Raw genomic sequence first — 14367 nt, 5'->3', positions numbered from 1 at the left:
CTCTAATCTCCTCACTTTCGTACAACCCTAAACGGCTCTTTGATACTTTTCCCTCCCTTCTCAGCCCTAAACCGCAGCCCCTTGTGATGGATCTCAGTGCCGAAGAGCTGGCTGCTTACTTCAAAAAGAAAATTGATGACATCCGTCAGGAAATAATCTCCCAATCCCAGACTAGCCCTGACCCTAGTCTTGTCAGCACCGCATCTAGCTTCTGCTCACTGTCTGTATTCAGACCAGTGACAGAGGATGAAGTCTCCAAATTGCTCTTCTCTGCTCGCCCCACCACCTGCGCTAGCGACCCCCTCCCCTCACACCTCCCCCGATCCCTCTCCCCAGTGGTCATCTCCCATCTCACCACTATATTCAACCTCTCTCTGACCTCTGGCATCTTTCCCTCTTCTTTCAAACACGCTATCATATCCCCACTGCTAAAGAAGCCGACTCTGGACGCGACTGATGCTGCCAACTACTGACCCATCTCTAATCTCCCCTTCATCTCCAAACTACTAGAACGCCTGGTTTACTCCCGCCTTGTAAGCTATCTATCAGAGCACTCTCTCCTAGACCCCCTACAGTCTGGCTTCCGACCTCAACACTCAACGGAAACTGCCCTTACAAGGGTATCCAATGACCTACTGACAGCCAAATCGAGGGAAGATTACTGTCTACTGATCCTCCTCAACCTTTCCGCAGCATTTGACTCTGTTGACCACAAACTCCTTATCAGTATGCTTCACTCCATTGGCCTAAAGGACACTGCTCTCTCCTGGTTCTCCTCCTACCTATCTGACCGCTCTTTCAGTGTCTCCTTTGCTGGCTCTACCTCCCCCCTCTTCCCCTTGCTGTTGGGGTCCCCCAGGGCTCGGTCCTCGGCCCCCTTCTTTTCTCTATCTACACAGCCCCTATTGGACAAACCATCAGGAGATTTGGCCTCCAATACCACCTGTATGCTAACGACACCCAGCTATACACCTCTTCCCGTGACATCTCTGCACCTTTCCTCCAAAACATCACCGACTGTCTGTCTGCTGTCTCTAATACTATGTCCTCTCTCTACCTAAAACTGAACCTCTCTACAACTGACTTACTGGTATTTCCACCCTCCACTAACCGACCTCATCCTGACATCTCCATTTCAGTGTGTGGCGCCACCATAACTCCTAGACAACATGCCCGCTGCCTTGGAGTCATATTCGACTCTGATCTATCATGTACCCCCTACATCCAATCTCTCGCCCGAACATGTCAACTGCACCTCAAGAACATCGCAAGAATCCACTCTTTTCTCAATGTGGACACTTTAAAAATGCTTACTGTTGCCCTCATCCACTCCTGGCTCGATTATTGCAACTCGTTGCTGATCGGCCTCCCCTGCACCATACTCTACCCTCTCTAATCCATCCTGAATGCGTCAGCCAGACTCATCTTCCTGTCCAGCCGCTACTCAGACGCCTCTGCCCTGTGCCGGTCACTGCACTGGCTGCCCGTTAAATACAGAATTCAATTTAAACTCGCTACCTTCATCCACAAAGCACTCCACAGCGCAGCACCACCCTATATTGCCTCCCTCATCTAAATCCATCACCCAGCCCTGCTAACGAAACCAGACTGAGCGCCCCTTTCATTCGGACTTCTCATTCCTGCCTCCAAGACTTCTCCAGAGCAGCATCGCTTCCACTGGAACACACTACCAAAGGCTACCCGAGCAATCTAGGACTTGCAGAACTTCAGGTGTGCTCTAAAAACGCACCTCTTCAGGGAGGCATACCGCATTCCCTAAACAAACCCCTCCGTACTCTGCCTGATAACATGCTCCCTGACCTGTTGACTATAATCCCTGCTAGCCATCATAAACTGCTCCTGCAGTCATACTGTTTCTGCCGTCACACGGCTAAATGTCTGACCATTGTCTATGTGTTCAGCATCCCTCACACTCCACCTCGCCATATGGTGCACATCTCCAGCCCCTTTACCTTCTGTATCCCCCTACTATTTGTAGTATGTAAGCTCGTTGGAGCAGGACCCTCACCCCTATTGTTTCCATCAACTGATTACTATATGTAACCGTGGTTCTGTAATGTTTGTATTTTGTCTTTCTGTATTCCCCCTGTCTATGTAAGCGCTGCGGAATATGTTGGTGCTATACAAATAAAGTTTATTATTATTTATTAAGCAATACATTAATGAGCAAAGATACAGATTACCATCAGTCAGAAATTATATTTTCTCTCGCATTTATCAGTTTATATAATTTTTTCAAACTACAGTAGTTTCACAAAATATCTGAGCTAAAAGGAGTTTTCCGAGAAAAAATTAATGACAGAAGGCGGATAACTGCAAATGAAAAAAAAATCCACACTCACTGGCTTTCCCTGTCTAGTGATGCTGCTCATATCCCCTACACAATCTGGCATTGTCAGCACTGACTAAATAGTGTCAGACTGTGTACAGACACCCCCAAAGCTGGTAACACTCAGTTGGCAATTCACTTATAAATTTTTAGGAGGAATAAAAGAGGAACGGAACTGCAGATAAGATGCTTCAGATTTGCTATTTCTTGGAGAATAGAAGCATGGAGTAAAATAGACATGTCAGTAGAGCTGGCAGGTTTACCTTAACCCCTTAAAGACTGTCCATACACCTTTTAACGTCAGCCATTAAGGGGCTTTATTCTGATACTATCATTTTTTTATGGTGCTGCATCAGAAGTCTGATACGGATGTCCTGTGCCAGGGTGGCGGGTGCTGAGCTGTTGGATAACAGCCTGACACTTGTTCAAACCTCTGATTTCTGCCGTTCAACCCTTTACATGCCGCAGTCAATTCAACCACAACATGTAAAAGACTGACTGAGAGAGGCGGCTCCCTCTGTCACCCGTCAGACCCCCACAATGTCATTGCAGGGTCCTGATGGGTTGCTATAGCACCCGGAAGCTTGAATATGGCCTAAAGGTCTGCCAGCTATGGCGGCCTATAATACACTGCATTAGAATGCACTACTATGCACTAAAGTACAGTAGTGTATTATAAGAATGATATAAGATGCTGATATTCATGTCCCCCACTGGGCTAAAAATAAGAAGTTTAAAAAAGTATTAAAAAAAATAAACACAAAAATCAAAACCTGAACTTTAGCCTTTTACCATGTACAATAAAAAATTTTAAAAAACCACAAAATCGGATATCACCACGTTTGCAGAGAAAAAAGTGAGTACATTATTGAACCCACACAGTGCATGCCTTGTAAAATAAAATGGTGAAAATAGCTAATCTCGCCTTACAAAAAGCGAAATAGAAAGAGATGAAGACTTCGTATGGATTAACAAAAGTATAACTCACATCACAAAAAAAAACCTTTTACACAGCGCTGTTGACAAACAAGAAAAGTGTTAGGGGTGTTTGAATGCAGCAATTAAAAATGTCTCTTTTTTATAAAGTGTGAAAAAGTTGCAAAAAAAGCCTATATAAATTTGGTATTGACAATTATATTGGCTTGCGGAATCAATTTAACATATTAAGGCCTATTTAGACACAACGATTATGGCTCAAAATTCGCTCAAAAACCATCTTTTGAGTGATAATCGTTGGGTGTAAATATGCCCATCTTTCAGTTTTCTGCTGAACAATGAATTTTAGTTCTGCTTGAAAACCATTGTTCGGCAGAACAGCTGATAAGCAGGACCGCATGCTGTGTTCTGCCTGGGGAGAGTGATTGCATTCTATCAGCTGTTCTCAGCTGTTAGCCCTGCCAGCAGAACAAAAGGAATGTAATCAAGGAACAGTGGGAGATCTGTTCCCTGACTACAGCAATTGGTGGGTCAGACACTACTAATTGGTACTAATAAGCATTAGTACCAAGTAGTAGTTTATGCAAAATGATCACTCAAAAGCCATCTTACGAGCGATCATCTTTTCAGTGTAAATGCACCTTTATTTATACTGCATGGTGACGCCGTTAAAAATTAAAAAAAACATGCCAAACTTGCAGATTTCGTTAATCTTGCCTCTTGAAAAACATGGAATAAAAAGCAATGAAAATGTTCCCAAAGATTGCATAAATGAATACTAGAATTTATCCTACAAAAAACAAGCACTAATAGAGCTCTACCAAAGAAAACATAAAAATGTTATGGCTCTTGGAATGAGGCAACACAATAGCAAATCTTTTGGTGCACAAAAATAGCAAAGCATAAAAATACTGTATAAACTTGGTATCGCCGGCACCGTGCCAACCCGGAGAATAATGTTACCGCATTAATTATTCTGCATGCTGACCACCGTAAAAATGATATCCAACAAACAAATGGCAGAATTTATTTTTTTTCCAATCATTCTAAAAAAAAAAGATAAAAGTTATACAATGCATTACCACAAAATGATGTCATTAAAAAATACAAATTGTCCTTCCAAAAACAAGCTGTCATATGGCTACATGGTTGAAAAAATTAAAATGTTATGGCTCTAGGAATGCGATGATGAAAAAACGTAAAAATTAGTTGGTCATGAAGGAGCAAACAGGCTTCGTCATTAAGTGGTTAACATGTTTGTAATGTGGATATGCACAAGTGGTTGTGGCGAGATTTCAATGGAAGCTGTCTGTGCAGATTCCGCACAAAAATAGAACATGATGCAATTTTAAATCCACTTGTGGAAATTGCAAACGCTATCAGCACATCTGATAGATTGGTTATACCTGAGGTGTAGCCTATCAAACCACTTTTCAGGGCTGCAGGATACCTAGAACACCACTGCAGCAATTGACCTACTAGGGCAGAGATCTTTTTCAACTCCCATACAGGACCTGGTTACAGCCCTCACTATGTTTTAGTACACTACATGGGTATTAGTGTAGTATGTCTCCACTGGAAGTATGGGTTGACTGGGCTCACCTACAGGTAACGCCCAGGTCATGCCCCAAGCTGGCAAAAGCTCCCGATTGTCCGTAGACATACTACACTAGTACCGCTCAGTACTAGTAGGTGGTTCCCAGCTCCAGCATGACTACAGCCAGGAAGCTCCCGGACAGTCCTCCTGAGCAGTGCTGGACCGGAGAGGTGAGACTACGGCACCCGGCTGACACTCAGCTCCGGCATTACTACTCCCGAGTAACCAGTGCCAGTCCGGAGGGCTGACACTCTGGCACCGGTCGGGATGCAGAGGGGTGACACAAGCTCCCGATTGTCCGTAGACATACTACACTAGTGACACAAGCTCCCAATTGTCTGTAGACATACTACACTAGTACAACTCAGTACTAGTAGGCGGTTCCCAGCTCCAGCATGACTACAGCCAGGAAGCTCCCGGACAGTCATCCTGAGCAGTGCTGGACAGGAGAGGTGAGACTACGGCACTCGGCTGACACTCAGCTCTGGCATTACTACTCCCGAGTGACCAGTACCAGTCCGGAGGGCTGACACGCTAGCACCGGTCGGGATGCAGAGGGGTGACACTCAGTTCCGGCAAGTGTAGTATAGTGTAGTATGTCTCTGCCAATCAGGAGCTTTTGCCAGCTTGGGGCATGACCTGGGCATTACCTGTAGGTGAGCCCGGCCAACCCATACTTCCGGTGGAGACATACTACACTAATACCTACTACATGTTACCCACACAGGGCTGGCTTCATTCCCATAGCCCTAGTAGACTCTCCACTGAAGGCTGAAGATGCCTTCAGCCTTCACCAATTCAGTAGTGGCAGCCAGGGTACTGCAAACCATCTACCTACACAGACAAACTTTCTAGAAGCATCTCAGTCACCCCCTTAGCTCACCATGTGCTCTGTGACATCTCTCCAGGACCTGCTTGGTTTAGCACTGAAGTCACTTCTAATAAGAGCCTCAAATATGCTCAATTGATGACCTTCTGTAAACGTGAATGCACACAGGTGGATTTGAATTGCGGGATCTGGAGCGAACGACCGCCTCCGGATTCTGCAGCAAATACCGCCCATAGTATGCAACGCAAAAGTGATTCTTCATGCACATAAGCGGAAACCAATTGCGGTTTACGCTCACAGATGAAAAATCGCAGCATGCTATATTTTCCTACGACCCGTCCGCAATTGACATTCTGCGGGAAAAGCAGGAATTTAAAAAAATCTGTATTGCGCATGTCTGACGGTGAGCCAAGCAGACCATCCGCAGTACAGGAAGAAGAAAATGAAAGCAGGTCCACGCGGATGCCGCTGCTGCCAGGGCCGGATTCTGCTGCGAGATTCTGCATGTGGAATTTGACCCACCTGTGTGCGTTCAGCCATAAGATGGTGCAGAAGGACGGCAACAAGAATTACTCGGGGAAAAAGTTAACAGATATTTTCTTTACTGAGGCTTATCTGAAACAATACAATGGTGTAACAAGCACAACAATGCAGGATTCTTGTGAATAAACTACAAGTGAAATAAGCAAGTCCATAAATCAGTTTCTTTACATCTCCTTTGATTAAAAGGGGTTGTCCAGTTACTGGACAGCTTCTCTTTAATAGGGCGCTGTGAAGTAAAGTAAACCGAGGAGCACTTAGCTCTCCGCAACTATCGGGATCCAGTGCAGCAGCCCTGCTTCGGTCCTGGTGTTTGTTGTGACTGCTGATGTCACAGGAGTGCAGAAGACCGCTGCAGCCAATCAGCCAATTTCCTGGCATGAGCGCTCACATTCTGAGCACCATGGTGCCAAGAGTTCAGGAAGGTGATGCTGCAACTTCTGATTGGCTGCAACTCTCACAGCAAACACCGGGACCAAAGCGGGGCTGCAGCAGTGGATCCCAGCATTTGTTGTGAGAAGCAAGTAATTCACAGTTTATGATTTTATTTTGGGGGCCCTGCTTGTCTCTCCAGGTCACGCTATGTTAGTGTAGTACCTGATCCCTCTATGACAGGTCTGTATTGAGTCTGGACCAGTCTGCGGCTGTCCTCGCTGCAGTGCGGTTATACCGTTGCATGGCCAGATGACTTCCTACTGCACAATCTTGACACTTGTCCTGGCACACTGCTAAAGTTTCTATTGTATGATTTTGGCCACTGCATACCAACAATTTGCAGAAATCTCTACCTCTAGCCTTCTACTTGGACACAGAGCCTTTCTCTCTCAACTGCATATAGACAGCCCTTTGACTCCCTCTTCTGGCAATTCCATGTTCCAGCTCTTGCCGGTGGTGTGGCAAGCTGCTATGTCATTTTCCCCGCTGTTATCTCTCTGCTCGGCTCTGAATTCGCCCGCCATCAGCAAGTAAGCGCTGTGATTGGATCGAGTGCCAGCCAATCACAGCCGACGCTCAATCATTCACAGCCATTCAGTGAAGGACATCACTGAATGGCTGTGATTGGTTCATCGAGCGCCTGCTGTAATTGGCTGGTGCTCGATCCAATCACAGCGCTTACTTGCTGATGGTGGGGGAATTCAAAGCCAAGCAGAGAGATCACACCGCAGAGAATTACATAGCAGCTTGCCACACCACTGGGGAACACAGATGCTGGCTGGGAGGTAAGTATTGTGTTTTGTTTTTTTTACCTAGTCTAGCTAGGCTTATACTCGAGGCACCTAGTTTTCCCATTTTTTGTGGTAAAATTAGGTGCCAGGCTTATGCTCAGGTCAGCTTATACCCGAGTATATACGGTATTTATAAAGGATACAGAAATAGTCTGTGTGTAAAAGAGAAAGAGTATGTTCCACGCCTTTTCTATTTGCATATTTCATTTTCAATAGCAGAAAAAAAAATCACCTTCAAAAATTTACCATATCCTCTACATAAAATTGGGTAAAAATAAGTCAATACATTATATGTACTGTAAACTGATGGCTTTCAAAAATATGACTCTTATCCCAAAAGCAAGCCCTGATAAGGATGTCAACAGAGGAATTAAAAAATTATGGCTGTTGGAATGTGGCAATAAAAAACTCCAAAATAGGCTCTCTTCCCCATGCCCAAATAAATCAGTTATTACTCATTAGACCCCCAGTCCTGGTGAAGGAGTATTATAGTATATTTAATGATGATATCGTATCAACTAAGTGTCGAAAGAAGTGTTAATAACCAAATGCCAGTTGAGTTAGTTGCTGTCCCAAGTGTTATATGGGGCAGAGCAACTTGGCTGATCTTTGGTATCACCCTCTGAGGTTTAAAGGTGAAAAAGTGGTCTTAGTTGCTCCAACGTGTTTTGCTTGAGGCAAGCTCTTCAGGCACCCAGGTAAACTTCTAATCTATATGTACACTCAAGTATCGTATTCATTAGTTTCTGACACTTTATATGATCATTAATCAGATCGTATCTTTTTTTTTCCTAAAAAAGTTCACTTGATCCTTTCCTTGCAATCATAGAGGGTAAAGAGAGTAAGAAACATTTCCTTTAGTGGTTTTATAACTCATCAGTGCAATGGCTGAAGAGACAAAAGAGATATTTCAGAAAACCTCTCTGTCCTTCAATAAGTCTTTGCTTTTCTTGTCGCAGCAGTTAGTTTTCCTGCTACTCCTGTACTTCCTTATCTATCTGTCTGAAATTCTGTCTCTATCTGGAGGGAACAGACTGCCCTCATATAGCCCTTGGTAACAATTGCTATGTCCTAACTATCAGCTTGATAATCAGTCTCTATATTCTCAGATAGTTAAACTACAGCTACTCTGGGCTTTGTCTCTTTTAGTCTCAACAAAAATGAAAATAAAAAGCTATAAAAACAAAATGATAAGCCTGTAAACCAAACGCCCTGATGGTGGGCTGCTGGTGCAGTTTAGTATAGGACACATGAAATACCCCAAGTAGCAGGCAAAAATTATATTGTTTTTCTGTGATCCAGTGTAAGTAGAGCCAAGGGCTCAATGACCACTGTGAACAGAAAGGGCGACAATGGACACCCTTACCTCATACCCCTCCTCAAATAAAATGAAGAGGAGAGCAGGCCATTCACGAAAAGTCTAGCACTGAACCTTTTTTAAATGATAGATATCCATTCAATGAAGATTTGTCCACATCCAAAACGTGGTAATACCTCTAGTAAATAGGGCGAGTCAACTGAATGAAAAACCTCAACGGTGTCTAAAGATGCCAAACCCCAATGTCACTGTGGTTTCCAGTTTATCTGTGATACCACTTGAAGCCTTCTGAGGATATTGGATGTTGATCTCGCAGGTATACATCCAGATTGGTCTGGGTGAATAATATGAATTACCAAATTTAATCTGTTTGCTAGTATTTTTGTAATTATTTTATAATCTGTATCAATGAGAGCTATTGGATGATAGGCCCCACATTCTTCACGGTTTATATCTGGTTTCAGTATAACCACTATAGTTTCCAATGCTTTCTTTAAAAAAAATAAAGCAGCTGTGGAAGCAAAATCTCACTATATTGTGAATAAATCTCTACTAGTAATTATTAGTAATTATCAGCTGTGCTACATGCACTTCACACACACAGCTGTAGTATATGGGCGTGTGACAGACACACACAGCTGTGCTACATACCATTCTCTTGACAGACAGAGCTCTGCTACATGACATGCGCATCACAGACACAGCTTTGGTACATGACACGCTCTTGACAGGCATGACATGCACATGGTACAAACACAGCTCTACTACATTATATGTGCATGTTACAAACTCAGCTCTGCTACATGACATGCGAGTCACAGACATAGCTTTGGCACATGACATGCGTCTGACAGACATGACATGTGCATGGTGCAAACACAGCTTTGCTACATTATATGTGCATGACAGACACAGCTGTGCTACATGACATGCACATGTTACAAACTCAGCTCTGCTACAGGACATGCCCTTCACAGACACAGCTCTGCTACATGACATGCGAGTCACAGACATAGCTTTGGCACATGACATGCGTCTGACAGACATGACATTTGCATGGTGCAAACACAGCTTTGCTACATTATATGTGCATGACAGACACAGCTCTGCTACATGACATGCACATGTTACAAACTCAGCTCTGCTACATGACATGCCCTTCACAGACACAGCTCTGCTACATGACTTGTGCCTGACATACACAGCTGTGCTACAGTACATGCGCATGTTACAAGCTCAGCTCTGCTACGTGACATGTGCATCACAGACACAGCTTTGGTTCATGACATGCGCCTGACAGACTTGACATGTGCATGGTACAAGCACAGCCCTACTACGTTATATGTGTATGACAGACACAGCTGTGCCACAGTACGTACACATGTTACAAACTCAATTCTGTTACATGACATGTGCCTCACAGATTTGGTACATGACATGCGCCTGACAGACATGACATGCGCATGGTACAAACACAGCTCTGCTACATTTTATTTGTGTGACAGACACAACTGTGCCACAGTACATGCGCATGTTGCAAACTCAGCTGTGCTACATGACATGAGTGACACAGACATAGATTTGGCACGACATGTGCCTGACAGACATGACATGCACATGGTACTAACACAGCTCTGCTACATTATATGCAAATGACAGACACAGCTGTGCTACAAGACATGCGCATGTTACAAACACAGCTGTGCTACATGACATACATCCATGCTAACTATACACATTACACGCACAGCACATTAGACAAACAGCCACTCGCAGCTCTACTACATTTATACTGTCTGTACACATGACACACACAGCTCCTGGATACAGTGATGAGCCCCTGGTCACGTGATTGCTGACTCCACCCACACAGGTGATCACATGACGGTGACATCATTACAAGTCCTGGTAGTTTCTGTTGGTTTATCCAGTATGCAGTACTACCAAACGCCAAAATGGTTCCTCCCACAGCAGTGACATCACCACAGGTCCTTCAGCCCGCCAGATCTCTGTGGTGGCAGTAGGTCGGTGTCTCCTGTCAGGACCGTTGAGTTGTATCTGACATAATAACGGTTTAGTTGTATTCTCAGTGTGTTAGGACCAGCTATGATGGTGCCAGGGGGCAGTGCTATGATGGCGCCAAGGGCAGAGCATGAGAATCACTCACTCACATACGTACATACTAACGGATAAGTGGTCGTTAGTAGTTTGATTAGGAGGCCATCTTGACCTCGGGATTTACCCTTTGCCATGAAGAATAAAGCTTCAGCTATCTCCTGCAGAGCAATAGGCAAGTCCAATAGAACAACATGCTCTGTGGATAATTTAAGAAAAGTGATGGTTCTCAAATAGGTCCTAAGATAGTTCATTGTATAAGTTACCTGAATCTGATATAAATCTCTATAAAACTCAGTAAATCTGTGTAGAATAGCAGTGGAATCCTTATGTATATGATTCTCATTGGATTATATTTCCAGTATAGGAGGAGAAGAACAATTTTGGTGAACCATGTGCCAAGAGCTTACTAGATTGGTTGCCAAGTTCAAAAAATAATGTTTGTTAAAAAGAAAAAGTTTTTGCTGAGCCTTCTCCTTCAAGCGGTATATATATTCTTTCCCTATCATCAACATTTTGTTCTATTGGCCTCAGTAGGTTCTCTTATGTATACTCTCTCAAGTTCAGTACACTTAGGGCTCTAACTCACTGGCGCTTTTTTTTCTCTTGCGCTGCGAGAGAGAGGGAAAACACTCGCCTTGCAGCACAAGAAAAATGCTGTGAAATCGCCAGTGTTTTCAATGGGGCCAGTGGCAGCAGCACTAGCCCCATTGAAAACATAGGGAGAATATCGCAGACTTCTGCCACAGCTGAATGGGGTCGGCACTGCTGCCGGCCCCATTGAAAGCAGTGCTTTTGTAGCAACCCCCGCAGCATTATTTTTGGGGAAGGGCTTGAAATATAAGCCCTTCCCTGAAAATCATCCCTAGCTGGTTAAAAAAAAAAAAACTTTACTCACCTTTCCGCCGCTCAGACGCGTCCTCCGGCTGGCTCCCCTGCACTGCTGTCCAGCACTTTCAGCAGGCGGGGATTTAAAAATGCCCCCCCTCCTGAAAGTGCTGTGCCGGTTGGCTGAGCGCTCAGCCAATTACAGCCAGCTCTTAGCCAGTCATTGATAAAAGTGCTGGACAGAAGTACAGGGGAGCCAGCCTGAGGACGCGTCTGAGCGGTGGAGAGGTGAGTAATTTTTTTTTTGTTTTTTTAACCAGCTAGGGATGATTTTTAGGGAAAATCATGCTGCGGGGGTTGCCACAAAACCACTGCTTTCAATGGGGCCAGCAGCAGTATGGTTTACTTAGATAAGGGGTGGTTGTCTGGGTAAGATGTGTCTCCTGCAAGCATACAGTGTGATCTACGTGACTGAATCTGTAAGAATACCATTGCTTTTTTCCTACCGTAGGAGTTCCGTTCCTCTATGTTTATAAACGTGGGAACTCTGTTAACTTAATATGTGTTGTGTTTTATAGGATGCCAGCCATTTTCATGGCATCTCTTCTCTTTTGCATTGCCTTTGGGCATGCATTCTCTCTTTGTATGCTGACTGAATATATCATGTATGTGGAGAAGGAAGAGTGTGCCTACTGTATTGCCGTCAACACCACCATATGCTCTGGATACTGCAAGACTTCGGTAAGGAGTTTCTAACTTTTTATTATACTTGTAAAATACCTAATGTTAATGTGAGAGGGAAGAATTAGGGGACCACTATGACTGTACAGCGTTCATAAATTGCTGAGTGCTAATGGTCTGTAGATGTGCATGTGATACGTGCAAGTGTTGTAAGAAAGTCAAATAAGGGAGATGGAATAATACTAGAACGCCTGGTTTACTCTCGCCTTATAAGCTATCTCTCAGAAAACTCTCTTCTTGACCCTCTACAGTCCGGCTTCCGCCCCCTACACTCGACAGAAACCGCCCTGACTTAAGTGTCAAACAACCTCCTGACTGCCAAATCGAGGGGCGACTACTGCCTAATGATCCTCCTCGACCTCTCTGCAGCATTCGACAATGTCAACCACAAACTTCTCACTACGCTTTGCTCCATTAGACTAAAGGACGCTGCCCTCTCCTGGCTCTCCTCCTACCTATCCGACCTCTCCTTCAGTGTCTGCTTTGCTGGCTCTACCTCCCCTCCTCTTCCCCTTGCTGTTGGGGTCCCCCAGGGCTCTGTCCCAGGCCCCCCTCCTCTTCTCCATCTACACAGCCCCATTGGACAAACCATCAGGAGATTTGGTTTTCAGTACCATCTCTATGCTGATGATACCCAGCTATACACCTCCTCCCGGGACATCATAAGCATCATTCCTCCAAAACGCCACTGACTGTCTGTCTGCTTTCTCTAACACTATGTCCTCGCTCTACCTAAAACTAAACCTCTCAAAAACTGACCTACTGGTGTTCCCACCCTCTACTAACTGACCTCATCCTGACATCTCCATCTCAGTGTGTGGCCCCACCATAACTCCCAGACAGCACGCCCGCTGCCTTGAGGTCATGTTCGACTCCGATGTATCCTTCACCCCCCACATCCAATCTCTCGCCTGAACCTGTCAGCTGCACCTCAAGAACATCACTAGAATACGCCCTTTTCTCACCGTTGACAAGCTAAAAACGCTCACTGTTGCTCTCGGCTCGATTATTGCAACTCGCTGCTGATAGGCCTCCCCTGCTCCAGACTCTACTCTCTCCAATCTATCCTGAATGCGGCAGCCAGGCTCATCTTTCTGTCCAGCCGCTACTCAGACGCCTCTGCCCTGTGCAAGTCACTGCACTGTCTGCCTGTCAAATACAGAATATAATTAAAACTCACTACCCTCATCCACAAAGCGCTCCACAGCACCGCCCCGCTCTAAATTGCTTCCCTCATCTCTATTCACCACCCAGCCCGCGCCCTCCACTCTGCTAATGAAATCAGACTGAGTGCCCCTTTAATTCGAACCTCTAATTCCCGCCTCCAAGACTTCTCAAGAACAGCACCTGTCCTCTGGAACGAGCTACCAAAAAATATCCGGGCAATCACTGACACACTAAACTTCAGGAGTGCTCTTAAAACGCTCCTCTTCAGAAAGGCATAACATATCCCCTAAACCAAAGCCCTCTGTACTCTGCCTGATAACATGCTCCATGTCCCACAGACTGCAATCCCTGCTAGCCGTAATCAACCGGCACCTGCAGTCATCCCGATTCCGCCACTATACGGCCTGACCATTGTCTGTGTGTTTAGCTACCCTCTCTCTCCACCTTGCCATTCCGTACACATCTTCAACCCCTTTACCTTCTGTATCACCCCATTATCTGTAGTATGTAAGCTCCTTGGAGCACGACCCTCACCCCTATTGTTTCCATCAATTGATTACTTCATGTAACCGTTGTCTGGTGTTATTTCCCCTGTATTGTAAGTGCTATATAAATAGAGATTACACAATTAAGATTATTATTAATACCTCCACAGTGACACCTATTCGAAGGCAGCATTTCTTCAAGCCAAAGTTAAACTCTTTATACAAGCCTTGTAAC

The 14367-nt window shown here is 44.8% G+C and overlaps 1 protein-coding gene across 1 annotated transcript in view; it reads left to right on the top strand.

Annotated features, from left to right (window-relative positions):
- Positions 1-14367, top strand: part of TSHB (thyroid stimulating hormone subunit beta) — a 44900-nt gene that overhangs the window by 25857 nt on the left and 4676 nt on the right. Inside the window, exon 2 of the mRNA XM_066598656.1 lies at positions 12318-12480. Coding sequence (XP_066454753.1) covers positions 12319-12480 — 162 coding nt within the window. The 5' untranslated portion in view covers position 12318. The remainder of the gene's footprint in view (positions 1-12317; positions 12481-14367) is intronic.

This window comes from Eleutherodactylus coqui, chromosome 4 (assembly GCF_035609145.1).
Source record: "Eleutherodactylus coqui strain aEleCoq1 chromosome 4, aEleCoq1.hap1, whole genome shotgun sequence".
In the NCBI taxonomy this organism is placed as follows: Eukaryota; Metazoa; Chordata; class Amphibia; order Anura; family Eleutherodactylidae; genus Eleutherodactylus; species Eleutherodactylus coqui.
This window is presented reverse-complemented; position numbering and strand designations above follow the sequence as displayed.